The sequence below is a fragment of the Delphinus delphis genome, chromosome 19, assembly GCF_949987515.2.
Source record: "Delphinus delphis chromosome 19, mDelDel1.2, whole genome shotgun sequence".
Lineage (NCBI taxonomy): Eukaryota > Metazoa > Chordata > Mammalia > Artiodactyla > Delphinidae > Delphinus > Delphinus delphis.
This window is the reverse complement of record NC_082701.1, coordinates 28,917,973-28,938,559: the sequence shown is the minus strand read 5'-3', so window position 1 is coordinate 28,938,559 and position 20,587 is coordinate 28,917,973. Positions and strand designations below refer to the sequence as shown.

Sequence of the window (20,587 nt, the reverse complement as noted above, 5' to 3'; positions counted from 1 at the left end):
GAAAATGCCTATTCAGATCTTCTGCCCATTTATAAAAAATTTATTTATTTTTAATTTATTATTTATTTTTGGCTGCATTGTGTCTTCATTGCTGTGTGTGGGCTTTCTCTAGTTGCAGTGAGCGGGGGCTACTCTTCTTTGCAGTGCATGTGCTTCTCATTGTGGTGGCTTCTCTTGTTGCAGAGCATGGGCTCTAGGCGTGCAGGCTTCAGTAGTTGTGGCAGGCAGGCTCAGTAGTTGTGGCTTGCGGGCACTAGAGCGCAGGCTCAGTAGTTGTGGCGCATGGGGTTTGTTGCTCCGCAGCATGTGGGATCTTCCCAGACCAGGGATCAAACTGTGTCCCCTGCATTGGCAGGCGGATTCTTAACCACTGTGCCACCAGGGAAGTCCCCTTCTGCCCATTTTTAAATTGGATTGTTTGATTTTTTGCTCTTGAGTTATTAAATATATTTTGCATATTAGCCCCATATCAGATATATGATTTGCAAATATTTTCTCCCGTTTAGTAGGTTGCCTTTTCATTTTATTGATGGTTTCCTTTGCTGTTCTGAAGCTTTATAGTTGGCAGTAGTCCCACTTGTTTATTTTGCTTTTGTTGGTTTTGCTTTTGGTGTCAGATTCAAAAAAATCAGCCAAGACCTGTGTCCGGGAGCTTAGCACCTGTGTTTTCTTCTGAGAGTTATATGGTTTCCGGTCTTAGGTTCAAGTCTTTGATCCATTTTGAGTTCATTTTTGTGTGTGGTGTAAGATAGTGGTCTAGTTTCATCTTTTTTCATGTATTTTTATCTTCAATTTCTTTCATTAATGTCTTGTAGTTTTCAATATATAGGTCTTTCACCTCCTTGATTACATTTATTCATAGGTGTTTTATTCTTTTTGATGCAGTTGTAAATGGGGTTGATTTCTTTTTTTTTTTTTAACATCTGTATTGGAGAATAATTGCTTTACAGTGGTGTGTTAGTTTCTGCTCTATAACAAAGTGAATCAGCTATACGTATACATATATCCCCAAATGGGATTGATTTCTTAATTTCTCTTTCTGATTGTTTGTTATTGGTGTATTAGAAACACAACAGATTTTTGTGTATTGATTTTATATCTTGCAACTTTACTGAATTTGTTTATTAATTTTAACAGGTTTTTTCTTTCTTTTTTTTTTATTCTTGTTACCTTTATGGAACTTTGACATCCAGAAAAGCCTCCTCAGCCACTCATTTACCAACCAACTCTACTTTACTCTTTAGGAAATTATTTGGTTCTGGCACAAAGCCATGTACCCTAAGGTGCTCCTTAAATGCTAGCTCCCTCATCTTACTGTAGAGGTCCCACGTATTCACCTCAGCGTTTGCATGAGAGTCACTTAAGTGGGCCGAAATACTTGTTGCTTTTACCACCTTTTTTTTTTTTTTTTTTTTAGTTCTAACAGTTTTTTGATAGAGTCTGTAAGGTTTTCTGTATAATACCATATCTGCAAATGGTGACAGTTTTACTTCTTCCTTTTCAATCTGGATGGTGTTGGGACCAGAATTTGACTGTCACTGGAAGCTATGTTTTATTTATTTATTTTTATTTTTAATTTTTTTGCAGTACGCGGGCCTCTCACTGCTGTGGCCTCTCCCGTTGCGGAGGCTCCGGACGTGCAGGCTCAGCGGCCATGGCCCACGGGCCCAGCCGCTCCGCGGCATGTGGGATCCTCCCAGACCCGGGCACAAACCCGTGTCCCCTGCATTGGCAGGCGGACTCTCAACCACTGTGCCACCAGGGAAGCCCTATGTTTTTTTTCAACTGTGCTTTGAGATACATTCTTACTCAGTTCATAAAAGATTTGTGTGGAAAACTGGGATGCTAATTTATTAATTTACAAGGGGGATTATATCTAACCTAGAGGTATATGGTCTGTTTAGGCAATGATTCTCAACCTTTATTCTAACACTTGCACTCATATGCTTCTTATCTTCAATAAAAATTTGTTGAGCTTTACACTGTGTGGTTTGTATTTGGAAAAGAAAAAGTATATTGGAAATGCTTTTTCAAACTATGGACACCCTGGTTGAGATGCTCATATAGTTTTGTTGTGTACAAGCAAAGTGCCTTGGAATGAGATGAGGGTGTCAGGCATATAGCATATGGTGGAGATAAGACAAAGAAAGATAGCGTTGATTTGCAAGGACCTTTACTCTGTGGGATCTGGGAATCCATGGAAGGTTTCTGAGCATGGAGCCAGAGACATGTGATCTGGCCAAATCTCAATTTAAATAAGAGGACTAGGGCAGCAGTGTGAAGGATGGATCAAAGACCAGAGAAATTGGAGTCTGGGAAATTGAGCCGTAATAGTTATTTAAATAAATGATGAGTAGGCACTGATTTAGGATAGCAGAAAAAGAACAGAAATTAAGATGGATTTGTTTAAAAAAAAAAAAAAGCATGTACTTGTTAGTTGAAGGTAGAAGTTGTGAGAGAAGGAAGTCATTCATATTTCCCAACTTTCATCAAAACGAGTCACCACTAATACATAATATGATTAATTTAAGGCTGTTGGCATCATGAAGCTTTAAGCCATGCTGGCATGACTGCATTTGGTCTTCCTAACTAGATTTGGGAGAGTCTTGACTGACTTCTCAGGTTTCGGTGTTTTTTTTGTTGTTGTTTTCTAGTGCAGGGCACTTCTGCAGGTGGCTTCTCTCACTCATGATTTTTCTTCCCCCTAGTTTCAGTTTCGGGGCATTTTCCGAGATATTGCCCTTAAGTATGTTCTTGCTTGTCCTGTGTATTCATTATTGTGGTAGTGATTCTTCATGTTTTATGAACTATATTCACAGATTAAGTGAATTAAAAGTAATTTGACATTGTGTTTGTTCCCATTTGTGTTGAAGGTTAAAATTTCTACTGTTACTGACACTGTATCTTAACATTTTTTAATCTTTGACTGACAGCTGCCATGCAAAGAAAGCCCAAATCATATTCGTCTTCTTTAATGGATCAGATTCCCATCAAATTTCTTATTCGACAGGCTCAAGGACTGCAGCAGGAGTTGGGAGGTATTTGTTTTATTTGCTTTTTACTGCTAACGTTTATTGTTTAAAAGTACCTACCGTTTATGATGTTATAAAGTGTAATAGGTGCTCAATGTTTAAAGCCCAATTCAAGAGTGAAATTCCTCTTTACCTCCCTTGCTGTCTTACTCCCTGCAAACCGCTCCTCACCCCCAAGGCCCTAGTTTCATTTTGGTGTGTAATTTCAGATATTCCTTTCTATAGGGTGAATCATATGAAATTACAGGTATTCAACTATTTTTGACCTCCAAAAATGCAGTTTCATATGGTTGAAGCTAATAGATACACAAGTAAAAAATTATTTTTTTAAGCTTTAAATGGTATTATACCCATCTCTTCTGAGATTTGCTTTTTTCTCTTTGAGTCTTGGAAATCTTATCATGTCACTTCATCTAGATCTACCTTATTGTTTTTAATTGCTCCATAACATTCCTTAGTGTGGAATTACTATAATATGTTTACTGTAAAACTGTCAAATAGAAATATAGTACTATTTTTTGAAATTCAAATTTTTTCTTAAATTAACACCTTTTTATAATGTTTGAATGTGTGGGTTGTGTTTTTTTCTTTTTGGTTTGTTTTTTTGAAGTTGGGGATTTTCTTTGTCTGTCTTTGTTACGGTTGGTTTCCAGGATGAACGGGAGCTTGCTTTCGTCATCTTTAGCCAGATGTCTGCATTTATTTTTTATATCTTTGCATTATCTCTTTCTAGAGAAATGATGTTATATTTGGCAGCTTTTGGCAACTAACATGTTTTACTGAAGAGATTACGAAGTGTAGATTAATTTGCACTATTGTAAGCAGTCATTTTTGTGACTGTTTGGGAAAGTCTTGACTACACATGTACTTGTGCATTAAATTTAATACCACTTTTGATTGTTATAGTGCCTTTTCAAACAGAAGCATTTATTTTAAGCAGTTTCTATGAGAAAGGAAACAGATACTTAACCCTCTTGGGACTAAGCAGTGGTTTGATTTGATCTAAGTTGCATAATAAGGGGGTGATTGGATCTAACGTACTTTTATTACTACTGATACTCTTACTGCTAACTCTTGCAACTTTGGAGATGATGATAATTGTTTAGTAGCAGCAGCATTTATTAGGTAAATAACATAGTGACGCTTCATATGTCTAAATAGGCATTTTTACAGTATCATCATTTATTTTTCTCATTATTAATATTACACAATAATAATAATGAGTAGTCTAACTGCTGTAAGCAAAAGATTAGAAACAAGACTTAGATTTAGTCAAAGGAAGGTTTCCCGATCCTTTTGAGCTTCCTTAACCCTTCTTAAAAGAAGACAAATGCACCCTCTTGTGGGTATCGTCAGTACTGCTTGGGTTGGGTGACAGCTGTGTGACTTTGGGAACATTAATAAATATCTTTCAGCCTGTTTCTTCATAGTAGAATGGAGACAATATTGCTTACCTTGTAGGAATGTCAGGGTGAAATGAGGAAATGCACATAAAGTGTAAATTTAGGTACTCAAGTTGGGCAACTTTAATTTTACTCATCTGTAGCAATGATTCTCAACTGGGTTGGAGGAGAGGACATGTTCTCCTATAGAAGCCTATCAGAATTTCTTCTTTTAAAATCTTTTAAAATTTTTATTTATTTATGTTTTGGCTGTGCCGCTCAGCATGCGGGAGCCTAGTTCCCCAACCAGGGATCAAACCCGTGCCCCCTGCAGTGGAAGTGCGGCATCCTAACTACTGGACCGCCAGGGAATTACCAAGCCTATCAGAATTTCTGAGTGAGGCCTTTTTCAAACCATATATGATCTCCCTGAAATGAACATTCTTTTCCCTTCTCTTTTTCTCCTCCCCACTCAACTCTTGAACTACTGCTATGTCAAACTAATTTTCCTGATGGGAGACTTTTATGCTGGGATAGGGTGGAAGAAAGCTTGAGAACTTTTGACAAAAGTAGTGGCTTCCAGCTTCCTGTGTATCAATTCACTTGGCGATCTTTAAGCAGATTCCCTGGCTGAACTATTGAACAGAAGTTCTTAAGCTGTAGTATGCATGCATAAGAAGGGCAGATGCCTTTGGCTTGCTGTACATGAACGGGAGAAGAGAGAGGGGAAAGAAGAGAGAGAAGATTTTGATGTTTAAGAATAAAGAATCCAATTGACTTCTTTTAAATTTTCAAGGGTTGCATTCTGCTTTACTTCGTCTCCTTGCAACTAACTACCCACATTTATGCATTGTGGATGATTGGATCTGTGAAGAAGAAATCACAGGAACTGATGCCCTGTTAAGAAGAATGCTCCTGACTAGTAATGCCAAAAACCACTCTCCTAAACAACTTCAAGAAGGTATAATAAATTGGTATGCCTTTTACCCCTTTAGTAGTACACAGAGGTGTTAGGCCTGTGGAAATCTTAAAATCATGCAGCATTTTCCTGGAGATATAACAGGGTTTTGGTGAATATATTTAAAGTAATTCTCTTTGAGTTAAAGGATTTTTTACCATTTTTTTCTGACATGCTTGCATCTGTTTCCTCATAGGTTATACGTTATATCACTAAACAGGTCATGTGGTTTTAGGAAAGTCCTAAAACTGGTCAGAAATAAGTACTGTGGAATAGAACAATGTATCTGCTGTTAATGGATAATAAGCTAGATCAGCACTTTAAAATAGAAATATGATGTGAGCCACACATACAATTTTAAACTTTCTATATATTGCCACATTAAAAAAGTTAAAAAAAGGCAAATTTAAATAACTATTTTGTATAACCCAGTATATCTAATATATTATGATTTCATCACATAATCAGTATAAAAAGACTGTTAGATATTTTATTATTTTTTCATACTGAGTCCATGGATTTTATACTTACAGCACATCTCATTTTGGACAAGCTGCATTTCAAGTGCTCAGTAGCCAGAAGTGGTTAGTGACTATTCTATTGAAGGAGGACGGTTCTAGCTATTTTTTACTAACAGTTGCTTACAGCCCATAAAGGGCTACCCGAAGGAAGGTGTCAAGAAGTTTGAATTTTTCAAATGAATGTTAATACCAAGAGCAATAGTTCGGTATATTTTCATGTTCCAGTCAATTTTTTAAATCAGTGTGAATTGTTGTCTTTGGGTCACTCTCACTAATGTGATTTTTAAAATGAGGTATTTTTTGTTCTTTACGAAATAACTGCACCTTAACATGAATTTTTCTTAAGGGCCTAATTTTAAGTATACCCACAACTATGACTAGAATGGAAAGTTTTACTTTTTTTAAAGCAATACTGCTTTCTTGATTTCTTTCGCCTATAGTTTGATAGAGCAATATTACTTCCTATTTGGTAAGCTGTATAGTATTTAGATTATGACTATAAAGTTTTCCTTTTAGCATTTTCAGCTGTCCCAGTAAGTCACACACAAGTGATGCAGATTCTAGAACACTTGACTCTACTCTCTGCCAGTGAACTTATACCATATGCAGAAGTATTAACATCCAATATGAATCAGCTGTTGAATTCAGGGGTTCCGCGGCGAATTCTTCAAACGGTCAATAAACTATGGATGGTTCTTAATACTGTGATGCCTAGAAGGTAATTTCAGTGTATTGTTACATGTAATAGATAAGTGTATAGCAGTGATTGTATACAATAACTTAAACTTAAATGTTGAAAAAAATTGTTAAAAAAAACTTTTTGACAATATAAATCCTTTCTGAAGACCACTAATTAAAAGAGTTGTTATAACTTTAAGGAAAAGAATAAACTCTATCTTAAGAAACAGAGAGAAACCTTGAAGTATTTCCAACTTGGGAAAGTTCTTTAAAAGGGAGTTCTCATGTAGAGTCATTTGTGGCTAATTGTGATTTAGATTACCATTGTGTCTTGCATCATTGCAGTGGCTCCAAATTTTGCTGTACATTAAAATCACCTGGAGAGCTTTTAAAACTCCTGATCCCCAAGTTGTAACCCATGCCAATTAAATCACAGTGGAACGCTGGATTTGTCTTTAGTCAAATGGGTCTCTGCTGTTCCATAGATTGCATCAAAAACACTTGGTCTGCTCTAGAAACAATACTGGGCTGGACTTACCTGAGATTCTGATTCAGTAGGTCTGGGAATATTTATACTTTTTAAGTTTGATTTTTACTTATATCAAATTAATAAATGCACGTAAGTTAAATAGTGTATAAGGTCAGCCCCCACCTTCCCATTTTAGACTATTGATCCTCAGAGACAATTATTCTTAGCTCCTTTATCTTTTAATTCTGGCATTTATGTCCCACCATGTATCTCAATCATATGCTTATAATTACTATGATTTCCTGACTTTCCAATTTAGAAATTATCTTTTGACTTCCTACAAAATCCTTCATACAAGATGAAGATTTAGCACTCTTACTTGCTTCCCCTGTGAGTCCCTCTTCTTCCATATATTCTCCCTTCCTCCATTTCTCCCAACAGTTATATCAGAATTTTTGGTTAAAGAAATATTCAGTGTGCATATTATTATGACTACATAAGTGTTATTTATGTTGATATATATGATATCCTTTGATTACAATTTCTTTCTTAAACAACTGCCCTCCTTCATACCCCACATACACACCCTGAGTTGTTTGCCTCTTTAACATTTGTTCAGGTTTTTTGTTTTCTTTGTATCAATAACTAATTCACTCTCAAACTCTATTATTGAGTGGAAATTTACATTAATTGTTAACACATCAGGTAACATATTAGTAACATTTTTCCTTGGAAACCTTCCTTTCAGATCTTTCCAGCCTTATGTTTCAATCTGGGACATTCACAGTAGCCATCTGGAATTGCTTTGTCTCTTGGTTTGAGTCCATGTTTTTGTCTTTCTTGATTTAGTTCCTTATTTAAGTGAGTGGAACTAATGCTCAAGTTGCTTCCTGGGAAAGATGTTTGGGAAATATTTTTTTTTTTGAGGCTTTCATATGTGAAAAGGTTTTTATTCTTCCCCTCACGTGATTGATATTAGGCTAGGTGTAGAATTCTAGCTTACTTTTCCTCTTAGCAATTTGAAAGCTTTATTCTATTGAAGTAATTAGAGCTTTCCTGATTACTTTTGAGTAATCTAATCTTATACCAATTCCCAATCCTTTGTATGTGACCATTGTTTTTTCTTTTAAAGGTTTTAGGTTCTTTTTCATTGTTTCTGAAATTTCATGATGATACATTTTGGTTTGGGTCTTTTTTAATTCATGGTGCTGGGCACTTGGTTGGCCTTTTTTTTTGTCGGGGGACTAATCTGATGTCTTCACTTCTAGGACAGTTTCTTGTATTTTTTTTTTTCTTCAGTAATTTCTTTCCCTCTGTTTTCTGGAATTTTTTGCAATTTGGATTTTAAACCTCTTGAACTTACTCTGATTTTCTCCTTCTTTCTCCTCTATTTTTAAATTTCTCTTTTATGTACATTTTCTGGATATTTCGTCTGTTATCTTCTGATCTTTCCTTTGAATTTAAAATATTTCTGTTATAGTCTTAATTTCTAAGAGCTCTTTCTTATCTGAGAATCTATAAATGCCTCCTATTCTTGTTTCATATACGAAATATTCTGTCCTTTAAGGAAATTAATTATAGGTTTATGAATTTTTTTTTCTTCTCATCTCTATATTGTTTCTTTGGCATTCCTTTCTTTCTGTTTGTATATTTTAATCTTTTTCAAAGTAGAAACTTTCTTTAAATGTCTGATGATTGTTGGCTATCCACTCATTTAAGAGTGGGCAAGCTCTGTGTGTGAGGTGGGGTTGATGGACTCCTGGGCTTCACTGTAAGAGGTCAGATACCCTACATATTGGCATATTCTTCAGTAATTCTGATGTGTAGTCAGGTTAGTAACCACTTTTATAGTCTATTGATGTTTAATCTCAAAGTGGCATCTCATATTTAGATTCTGTGATGATAAATGTAGAACAATAATTTATGGGGCCAGTTACAAAGTGCTTTGGTGGATATCATTTCATTTACAGGTATTATAGTCATATTTTACAGAGGAGGAAACAGTTCAGAGAGGTTCCATGACTTACACAGAGTCATACAGCAAGTGGTATAACTTAGGTTTTAATTCAAATTCTGATTTTATATGCCATGATTATTCCCTTACAACTGTGAAGATTTTTGAAACTACTTTTGTTTATTGTTTTATCTTCATTTGTTTTAGAAACATAATAATAGGTTAGATTTCTATAGTTTTTAATTTTTCCAAGTTCATTTACACCTGTTCTCTAATTTTTTTCCTGACTATATCTTTCTAAGATAAAAGGAACTGGATGGTGGCTACAGGTTTCAATTATGATATAGCTGTTTTTGAACATATGATTATTTTCTCATCAGGCTGTGGGTAATGACAGTTAATGCACTTCAACCATCAGTAAAGTTTGTACGACAGCAAAAGTATACTCAGAATGATCTGATGATAGATCCTCTCATTGTGCTAAGATGTGATCAGAGGGTGTACAGGTATGTGTCATTTGAGTTCATTTTTACTATAGAGTTATGCTTTGGAGAGTCAAAGGAAATTGAAGAAATTCAGTTTAAACTTATATCTTCGTGTTCTTGCAGGTAACTTGGCAGTATGACCTGTGAGGTTTTTGTGTTTTTTTTGGTTGTCTATATTCATGAACTTCAGTTTAATATGTGATTAATAAACCTAGCCTTAACAAAATGTCATCTTTGGTTTTGGCAGCCCTCAATAGTGTTCTTTCTCTCAGAGTCAAGATAGTGAAAAATGATACCATTTCTCATAGCATTGTTGAAAAAAGCTTTAAAAAAACCGGTTTATTATGAAATCATTACATGCATTAAAATTGTGATCCTTTTGGAATCCTTAATTGTGATGTTAGCTTTATTGATTCCACATTTGTCTATACTTCCTTGCTAATTGCTTAACTTAATCAGTTGCTTTGAAGTAGCTTCGCCTCAAGAGGTGGGATTAATTAATTCACATCATTAATATTTGAATTTCTAGTTGCTAAGCTAAATAGTAACAAAGATATACAAGTTGAGGGGTCTGCCTTTAAAGTGATTATCACTTGTATCGGGAAATAAGATAAATACCTGAAAAGTTAAATAATATGGTCATATGCAGATGAATGGTACAGTAAATGAATGGTGTTAAAAGTTTCAGGAGGAAGTGAGACTTTGAGTAGTATTTTGAAGTATAGAAGTAGGGTTTAGATGAACAGATACTGTAATGATGGGACGTAAGAGGTCAGAGAAGGTATTGTGAGAAAAAGAATAGTGTGAGCAGAAGTGTAAAAGCAAGAGTGAAAAAGCCTTGAGTGGAAGGCTTAGTTTTTGAGAACACACTTTAGAGTTGGAATGTTAGGTTAAGGTCAGGCTATGGAGGGCCTTGAATGTTAGGCTGAAGAGGTCATTTAGGTGGTAACTTACGAAGAGAAGGTTCACACTAGATAGTTCAGCGGGGAAAGAAACTGGAGTAAAGAAGACTAACTAGGATACAGTAATATACTCATCTGCCTTTAACCCTGGGGATGAAATTCTTGAAGTGGCAAAATCTGCAGAATCAGCCAAATATGGTTTGGTGAGATCAAGGTCTCGGAGGGAAGAGGAACCAGAAGAATAAACAGTATAAATGACATTAAGTATCTATTTAATAAAAAGAAAACAACAGTAAATAACATTTCTAGAGAAGAGCCATTTCTAAAACAATTTATCAGTGTTAAAAATCCACTTAAGTAGGTAACCTTTCACCTAAATCACCCGCAGTTGTTCAGGAGGCTGTTAAATTATGCTATCATAATGTATGAAATGTTTTTGTAGCCTAGATCTTTCACTTAACAACTTGTGAACCTTTTCTCATGTTAATAGATCTTCTTATGTTAATTGGCTACGTAGTATTCCACATAGATATGCTATGCTTAATTCAGTTCCCTATTGTTGGATATTTTATTTCCATTTTTTGTTATTATTGATAGTGCTGTGGTAACTATTGTGTACTGAGTATTTCCTTAGAAATGATTATTAAAAATGGAATTTTTTTTTTTTTTTTTTTTTTCTTTTTACGCGGGCCTCTCACTGTTGTGGCCTCTCCCAACCGCGGAGCACAGGCTCCGGACGCGCAGGCCCAGCGGCCATGGCTCACGGGCCCAGCCGCTCCGCGGCACGTGGGATCCTCCCAGACCGGGGCACGAACCCATGCCCCCTGCATCGGCAGGGGGACCCCCAACCACTGCGCCACCAGGGAAGCCCTAAAAATGGAATTATTGAGGCAAAAGGAACATGCTCATTTTTAAGTCCTTTGATTCATGTTTTCATTCTGCCACTCAGAATGGCTGAACCTGTTGACATTCCTATAGTGATGTTTGATATTGTACACTTTCCTATACAGTTTTATATAATTTTTCCAATTTGATAAGTGAAAAATAGATTCCCACTTTAATTTATATTTTTCTTAGATTGAATATTTTAATATACTTATTGGTTATTGGTATTTCTTCTTTACATTTAGCCTAGTTTTCTATTAGAATGCTTACCTTTTTTGATTTAAAGAGCTTTTTACGCATAAAGGATATCAGCTTTTTGTATATAGAGTGCAGTTTTTTCTTTTATTGTTCTATTGTTTTGCCTTTAATTTTGTTCATTTTTTAAAATTTGATTTTTTCTAAGTGATCATTTAGGTGGTTTTTAAAAATGTCAAACAATATGAAAAGATATGACATTTTGGATTTGCTTTGAACTAACCAGTGGTGATGGTGGGAAAGTGGATGGTGGGGTATGGGTGAAATAAGACTAGCGATGTGTCGATAACTGTTGCTGCTGGGTGATGAGTTCTTAGAGGTTCATTATAATATTCCCTTTTTTATGTGTGCATGAAAGTTTTCATTATATACATTAATAAGTGCACAAACAAGAAGATTAACAAGGAAAAGGTGTACAGTGAAAAGTCTTGTTCTCTCGTATCTACCCTGCTGCCACTTTTAAAGCAAAGTTCCTCTTTGAACTATTGACCAATCCCAGTTCCATCTCCAGAGGAAACTTTATTGTCATAATGGTGTGTATGTAGCTTCATTTTCTATGTATTTACAAATTTATAAACAAATATTTACTTTTTTGTTTTGGGTGGTGTTAAAAAACGTAAGTGGTTTTTGGTAGGCTCTATTTTGTTCTTTTTTTAAAAAACTTACCATTCTGAACATCTTTTCCATATTGGTATGCATAGTTCCATCTCATTGTTTTAACTGCTACATAGTATTCCATATATACAGGCCTCTACAAACTCTGATCCAGAATGTCTGGTGGAGTTTAGGATTTTTTTTTTAATAAATACTCCAGGTGATTCTTATCTTCATTTTTGGGAATATTGCCATGGTTTATTTAACCATTGACATGTTTCTTTTTTTCCACTATTAATACATGCATGTTTACTGTAGAAAATTTGAACATTTCAGAAAAAGTATTGACATTTCTAGTGTTTCATAGTTAAAACCAAAGCTGTACTGCCTGTTTATGCACACATACTCAGTCTGTGATAGGCTGGGAAGTGGCATTGTCAGGTTTTTCTAAGGGCTTGGCTTTTAATATTTTAGTGGTTACTGATTTATCTGTTTTGGTTTCCTTTTTTACATTTAATTCTTACATCTGTTATCTCATTTAAATTTAATTTATAACAATTTTTGAGGAATGAATAACTCTATTCATTTTTTGTTTTGTTTTGTTTTGTCTTGACTGTGCTATGGGGCATGTGGGATCTTAGTTCCCTGACCAGGGATCGAAACCCATGCCCCCTGCATTGGGAGAGTGGAGTCTTAACCACTGGACCACCAGGGAAGTCCCTAGACTATTTGTCTTTGAGGACAGCTGCCTTGCAGGCTCATATCTAAGAGATTTAATGGTAGTGCCATTTTTTTGTAAAAAGGAATGCCTTTTTTCTAGGGTATATATTACATTTGATTTTAGTTGATAAGATGAAATAGATAATACTATTCATACAGTCTTGAAGTACAGAGAATTATATATATATTAAGCTTTCATTTTTGAGAATGAATATTTTGGTGGGAAAAGTGTTAACTTTCTACTCTTTTAATGTTTTCAGGTACTGTTCAGGTTTTTCTAATTATTCAAATTGATTGACCATGTTCTGACTAATTTATAAATTTATATTTTTTCTCACATATTTTTCTTCTTTCTGTGTTTAGATGCCCCCCACTGATGGATATTACTCTACATATGTTGAATGGATATCTTCTGGCATCCAAAGCCTACCTTAGTGCTCATCTGAAGGAAACAGCAGAGCAAGATAGGCTTTCTCAGAATAATACAATAGGTTTAGTTGGACAGACTGATGGCCCAGAAGTTACCAGAGAGGAATTGAAAAATGCATTACTGGCTGCTCAGGTAATAAAGTAAAATTAATCAAAAAGGCCAAGGGCTTTCCTGTTAATATAATCATTTAAATAGATGGCCTTCTACATAAAATGGTGACATATTATACATTCCTTTTATTACAGAAGGTATATTATAATGGTGTTACCTTTGCTTCTGAATTATTAAAATCAGGAATAATCTTCATGGCTTTATTTAATAGCCATTTTAGTGAGATTTATATTTTAACAAAATATAAGACTTTTGTTTCTTAAAATCAAATGGAAAAAAAATCAAATGGTGGAGACAGACAAGAAGTGTGTGTGTGTGTGTGTGTGTGTGTGTGTGTGTGTGTATATATATATATATATATATATAAAGTAAAATGTCAGGCAGTGATAAATACTATAACAACACAAGTAGTTAAAGTTTGTATTTAGAAAAGTTTTATAACAATATAGAATTTACTGCAGCCTTAGGTAGTAATTTTGGACTAATGCAGGACATGCGAGATGATTGAATGTTAAGCAGTTTGAGGTCTTCAAAGTAGAAATGTTTTCTTAGTTTGAAATATATTTTCTGAAATCTTTTCATTGGCAATAAGGGGAATTAGAGTAATAATATAGGTCCACAATCCCTTATCTGTAATACAGAAATCCAAAAAGCTATGAAAACTGAGGCATTTTTTTTGGTAATTCAGTTGGCAGAAAAACCTGACCTGATATGACCTTGTTTGTGTCAAAACTTGACCTGAATTGATGTGAAGCTATTTATGGCCTTTATCCCACTTAATATGAATGTTGGTATGTTTTGTTGCAGAAATATTAATACATTTGATTACAATGTACTGCCTTAGTCTCTGCTGGAGGTGTTATATAATGTTACAGAAAAAAAAAGTCTGAGTTCTAAAGTAAATCTGACCCTCAGAGTTTCAGATAAGGGCTTGAGGATGGTAATAGCTACCATTTATATAATGCTTATTATATGGTGGATGCTATTCTGAGTTTTTTATGTATATTAACTCATTTACTCTTCACAACCAACCTATGAGGTATGGAGTATTATCTCCATTTTTACAGATTAGGAAAACGAGATCCAGAGAGGTTAAGTGACTTGCTCAAGGTTATACATTTAGTAAGTGGGGAAGCTGGGATTCAAGCTGGGGGAGGCTGGCTCCAGAGTCTATAAAAAAACAAACAAACATAAAACAGTAACAACCGAAAACCCGTCAAGAATGATTATAAAGTTTACTTTATAAATGATTATAATGTAAGGCTAACCTTAGTTTATAATTAAGTTATTAAACAGGTAGATGGAGTAATTGTTTTCTTCTATCCCAGGCAGTGGCAGTCTTTCAGAGATGCATATTATGTATTCATTTTCTTTTTCCTTCTTCCTGCTAGATGCAAGTGATTATAGCTCTCCTTTATAGGCAGGGGCATTAAGTAGATCACCCCTCAAGAAACTACTTTTCTATGAAATGGCACTCAAGCTTGTAGACTGAGCAATAATGAGTTGTACAGTTGGAATGGATGGTAAGGCAGAATCTTTCCAGAGCCTTAAAGAGCCTATCTTAAAATTAAAAGGAAAATGAGCTTTGGGGAGTGACTTTTAGGCATTAATTATTAACCACCATCTTCAGAGGTGAGAAAAAGAGGGGAATACAAGATAGGATCCTGGGAGAAGTAGGAATTTAAGAGGAAGGAAAGGAGATTCCAGTAGAAGTCATTTTTTGCCCTAGGGCCTATTTTGGATGACACCGAATTCGAATACTCTTGTAGTAGATGTTCTTAAACTCGAGTTCATGTATCTGCCTTAGAGGTGTGTGACCACTCCTCAACATATGAAATTATGCCATATGTTGCTGTGTTTACATATGTTAATTTTTATGCTGAGAGGGTATACAGTTTTCTTCAGATTCTTAAGAGGGTTCATGGCCCTGAAAAAGATGAGAACCACCGGCCTATAGGTTGTTCACTCTTTCTCTTAGAAGTACCTCTTTGCTTTTTGTTCTTAAAGAAACAGTTATTTTTATCACATGTGTTCATGTGAAAACAAAATCAAATTTGGTTTTCAAACAAACTTCTCAGAAACTTCTTAAATTCACTGTGTTTTATTTGCTTGTAGGATAGTGCAGCTGTCCAGATTCTCTTGGAGATTTGCTTACCTACTGAAGATGAGAAGGCAAAGCGTGTCAATCCAGACAGCTTGCTAAGGAATGTTCAAAGCGTTATTACTGCCAGCACTCCAACTAAGGGAATGGAGGAAGGAGAAGACAATTTGCTCTGTAACCTTCGAGAAGTTCAGTGCCTTATCTGTTGTCTGTTGCACCAAATGTACATTGCGGATCCCAACATTGCTAAGCTTGTTCACTTTCAGGTCTGGTTTCAAAGAATGATTCTTTATGGTTGAACTTTATTTTGGGGGTAGTTCTGAAGTACTAAATTAATAGGAATCATTTAGAAACTGGAGGTCACGCAAATGATCATGGTCCTTTGCAATACGGAGAAAAATCCAGATTTTTAAAATTTGATTTCAGCCTAATAAAGTGTTCATAGAATTTATTTGTATTTTAGTGCATCAGAGAGGTGAAATGCCAGGAAACATGTAGGGCATTGTAGCTTTCTGAGCAACTGTTACATAAAGGAAGTGAAACCTTCCTTTATATTTTTATCTGTATTTGACTTGCAGCTATTTTATTTCTAACTTTTCCCCCCTTTCTTGTTGAGATAGGGTTATCCATGTGAACTTTTGCCTCTGACAGTCGCAGGTATTCCATCTATGCACATCTGTCTGGATTTCATACCTGAGCTTATTGCACAGCCAGAACTTGAAAAACAGGTAATGAGCATTTTGGAACTTTAGGAGAATTTTGATCTCCCTTTAATCTTCTAGTTATATAAAACATTTTACAATTTTTAATACTTAAAGACCTTCTTCAAAAACATGTAATATTTGGATTTTGTGTTACAGATATTTGCTATCCAGTTGCTTTCTCACTTGTGTATCCAGTATGCATTACCAAAGTCACTCAGTGTGGCTCGCTTAGCTGTCAATGTCATGGGAACTCTGCTAACAGGTGTGTAGCCAACCGACATCAATAACAAAAATTTCTAACATAAAGTAGTACATATTTTTTCTGACTTTAGTGACACCATGTTTTCTGTGTCACTAATAGTTATGCCATCTTTTGAATTATTCTTTTTGAAAATTTTCCTATGACAAATGTGATGTATAGTGTACAGGAGATGAGTAGGTAGGCAAATTGTATCTTTCATTTTTGTGAATGACTGTATATAGATTTATAGTAAATATACTAAGCATTCCACATTTTACAAATGGAAATCAAGTCTACCTTCTGAATATAATTATGTCAATAGAAAACAAGTTACAATCTATTACAAATGCTTAGAATTCAAGAAAAATATAATCATCTGTATAAATAAGAGATAAATATATAAGTTGTTTCCTTAAGTTCTAAAACATACCCTAACATTTTAACCACCTTCTAGGTTGTTAAGTAAAATGGTATGAAAATCAACTAAAAGATATGAACTATAATTCAACCTTTAAAAGTTATGGCTTAGTCAATTTCATATTCTTAGTGCTCCCATAATAATCTATTCATTTATCTTTCCATCGTATTCACTTCATGTTATAATTATTTGCAGTGGTTAAGATCTTACACTGCCTGAGTTCTATCCCAACTCCACTGCTAACTGGAGTTGAAGAAGCTTCTTAAACTCTCTAAGGTTTATTTAAGAGTTTCCTCATATATTAAATAGTATCATAGAAATACTTTTTTCATTCATAAGATTGTGGGAATTAAATGAAACAATGCATGAAGTGCACCTATCACAGTGTTTGGACATAAGCATTTATGTGTTGGATGATGGCTGACTACTAGATTATGAGCTCCCTGAAGGCAGGGGCTGGCCATGTCTTAGAAAACTTAGTATCCTCAGCACAGAGCATGGTGCTTAGTATATTGTATAGGTCGTGTATGTTGAATTTGTATCTGTAAAATGAAAAATTCTGTTTTATTTCTTTCTAACAGTTTTAACACAGGCTAAGCGATATGCTTTTTTCATGCCAACTCTGCCAAGTTTGGTCTCTTTTTGTCGAGCATTTCCTCCACTGTATGAGGATATTATGTCTTTGTTGATCCAAATAGGGCAAGTCTGTGCCTCTGATGTTGCCACTCAGACAAGAGACATCGATCCGATTATTACGCGTAAGTAGTAACTTATTTTCAAGAGTTGTTTTAATATCTCAAACAGAAAGGCCCAAATCCTTTCCAGATTTCTTGCCTTATTTATTTTTCCTTATGTTTTTAGGCCTTCAACAAATAAAGGAGAAACCAACTGGATGGTCTGGAATCTGTAAAGATCCATCTTACAAAAATGGACCTAGGGACACTGGAAGCATGGATCCTGATGTACAGCTCTGTCATTGTATTGAAAGCACAATAATTGAAATAATAAACATGAGTGTTAGTGGAATTTAAGAAAAACAAAAACAAAAAAAACTTAAAACAAAAAAATGAAGCTGTTTTGCTGCATATACCCAACATGAATTTGCATCTTATAACAACTAAACTGAATGGGAACAGTAACGTCTTGGAATCACTAAAACGATTCAATTCAACATGAATACAATTTAGAACTCTCTTGAGAATTATGCTTGCTTGTATTTGATTGGCAGTTCTTTGGATCTACTTTGCTGGTATGTTTTTTGTAGCAGCTGAGCTTTTTCTGTTGGGAATACATTTAAGAAACTCATTACTGGAAAGTGAATATGGCCTTGTATTAAGCTTTTGAAGTGAAAAAAAACTGCCATGCCTTTGATTTAATTTCTTATAAAAATAAGTCTGTGGGTAGCCCTAGTATTTACCTGTCAGCTAGTAACAGAGTATATTGATGCAATGATGAGAGGGAGAAAAAGGGAAGGGAGAATTCAGGAAAAATTAGGAGTTTAGATACCCAAATAGAAACCTCTAAACTTGCAATGCAAGTAAGAGTAATGCAAGATGGAATTCCTTTTCTCAAGAAATAGTATTGAGAAGGCTTTAAAAAAGGCAAGTAGCTTTTTGTGAATGATTTTCATGGAATTACAGATGAGGATTTTAAGATTTTACATATTTGCTTCAATTTTTACTAATATATGAAGCCATATGTTTAAAGAGATACTTGAATAATTTGGAATTTTAAGATACTGGTTTAAAAGTGTTTACAGAAACATCTTTGTGCAGAGAAGAACCTGAAAGGATGTCTCATTTAGTTTTTTTAAAGTTTATTTTTATAATGGTCAGAGGGGGGAAATACTTTGGTATCTAAAGTTTAGAGCAATAAAACCCACTGGATTAAAGAGTTCTTGGTTTGTCATTAGGATTATAATTCACATCATAATTCTAGATTTTGAAGTACAAAAATATATACAGTGTTTGGACCACAGGAAAAATTAAAAAGGGGAAAATACTGTGTTGTGGAAGGATTTTGCAGTCCTCTTTTAGGAATGTCCATTGATTAGGCAGATGCATTCAGATAACCCATAATCCTCATTTTTTTTTCTTTCTTTTTTTTTTTTTTTTTGGCGGTACGTGGGCCTCTCACTGTTGTGGCCTCTCCCGTTGTGGAGCACAGGCTCCAGATGTGCAGGCTCAGCGGCCATGGCTCACGGGCCCAGCTGCTCCGCGGCATGTGGGATCTTCCCAGGCCGGGGCATGAACCTGTGTCCCCTGCATCGGCAGGCGGACTCTCAACCACTGCACCACCAGGGAAGCCCCTCATTTTTATTCTTAATGAAGTATCCAGTGTAGAAGGTACTTCTCTTTGCTTTCTGAGATATACCTGAATGAACGCCCCCTTCCCACCCCACTTGAAACAGACCTCTTCACTTATAAAAGAAATAAGGCAGGCTAATAAGAAAGTGTGGTTTTTAAGAAAAAAAATTTAATTTCAACCTTTTCACTAGCAAATAGTCACATCTTATTTTCCTTCTGTGTAAAATGGGATTACTGCTGGCCCTACCTCATAAGGGTATAAGAACTAATTTGTATCTGTTTCAAATCATGAAGTGCACAGTATCAATGATGAGAGTATTTATAACTTTTATTAGATGCTTAAAGTTCAATTAAGTAATTTTGATGCAAAAAATAAAAGCGTACACTTAAAAACAAACTATAAGAATTTTCATATTTTTAAACAAGGCAGTTTTGTAGTCTTTTAAAATTAAGTACAACTGCTCCTGTTTTGTTTTGTTTAAACTGAGGCTTTGGAATATCTTGTGTGAGTCGGTAACCTCTAGGAATTCAGAAAAGGTTTTCTAACTAAATGCTGTGCACATTCCTGGATCAATTTTCAAAGACTGGTCAAAACCTGCTGTGTTAAAATAATAACATATGCTGTTTTTCATCACGTTTGTTGATGATGTAAATAAAATGTGTAAATATATTAGTAAATGTTAATATTCATGTATTTTAAGTTAAGGTTATAACATTTGTCACAATGTGATTTTTTTTCCAAGTGAAAAACAGATGTGTGCAGCTATTTTGAATATTGGTTTATAAACATTCATATTCTTTATCAAATGAACTTGTAGCTTTTTGTGTTTCATTTCACCACTGTTAACCTGAAAGGAACAGTTCAAGGGACTGGAATCCAGGACTTTCTGGCTCCAGAAACTATGTGTATCCCTTTTTGTTACGCTACATACATCAGAAGGCAATACAAGGTGAGAGTCAGTTGAGAGCCTTAGGAATTCAGGAGAGGAAAATCAGAGTAGTTACCCTGGAGCAGTTACTTAAAAGATTTTGATGTTTAAAAAAAATTGTAAAAGCAGAATAATAATTTGAAGGTATTTTTAAGGATTTATTTTTATAAATTATCTTCCATAGCACTGTCTTACCAGTATTTCATTTTTTTGTACTTTCCCTTCATCTTTGCTTATGCATATGTATTTTCACATAATGGAATTCCATAATACCCAGTTTGGCATCTGCTTTTTTTTCATTTAACTTTATATGGAAATTTTTTGCAAGTTGTTTGGTTTTTATAATTATTCTATTGGCTCCAGAATGACTGAATTGATATAACCATCTCCCTATTACTACTAGACTGGGAAGTTAATGATTTTTTTCCGAACAGAATGGGCACTATTATCAACTGAGGTACTACTACTTTTTCTTACTTTTAGATTACTTCTTTAGGGTAAATTTCTGAGCC

General features: G+C 34.8%; 1 protein-coding gene across 8 annotated transcripts in view; it reads left to right on the top strand.

The window, feature by feature from the left end:
• Positions 1-19,948, top strand: part of INTS2 (integrator complex subunit 2) — a 53,582-nt gene extending 33,634 nt beyond the window's left edge. For 7 of the 8 annotated variants that reach the window (XM_059997299.1, XM_059997300.1, XM_059997305.1 and 4 more), the window contains exons 16-25: positions 2,934-3,038; positions 5,211-5,375; positions 6,410-6,611; positions 9,375-9,500; positions 13,199-13,397; positions 15,492-15,743; positions 16,098-16,205; positions 16,338-16,443; positions 17,422-17,598; positions 17,702-19,948. In XM_059997299.1, coding sequence (XP_059853282.1) covers positions 2,934-3,038; positions 5,211-5,375; positions 6,410-6,611; positions 9,375-9,500; positions 13,199-13,397; positions 15,492-15,743; positions 16,098-16,205; positions 16,338-16,443; positions 17,422-17,598; positions 17,702-17,871 — 1,610 coding nt within the window. In that variant the 3' untranslated portion in view covers positions 17,872-19,948. The remainder of the gene's footprint in view (positions 1-2,933; positions 3,039-5,210; positions 5,376-6,409; positions 6,612-9,374; positions 9,501-13,198; positions 13,398-15,491; positions 15,744-16,097; positions 16,206-16,337; positions 16,444-17,421; positions 17,599-17,701) is intronic. The other variant, XM_059997306.1, reaches the window with a different exon arrangement.
• The last annotated feature ends 639 nt before the right edge of the window (positions 19,949-20,587 follow it).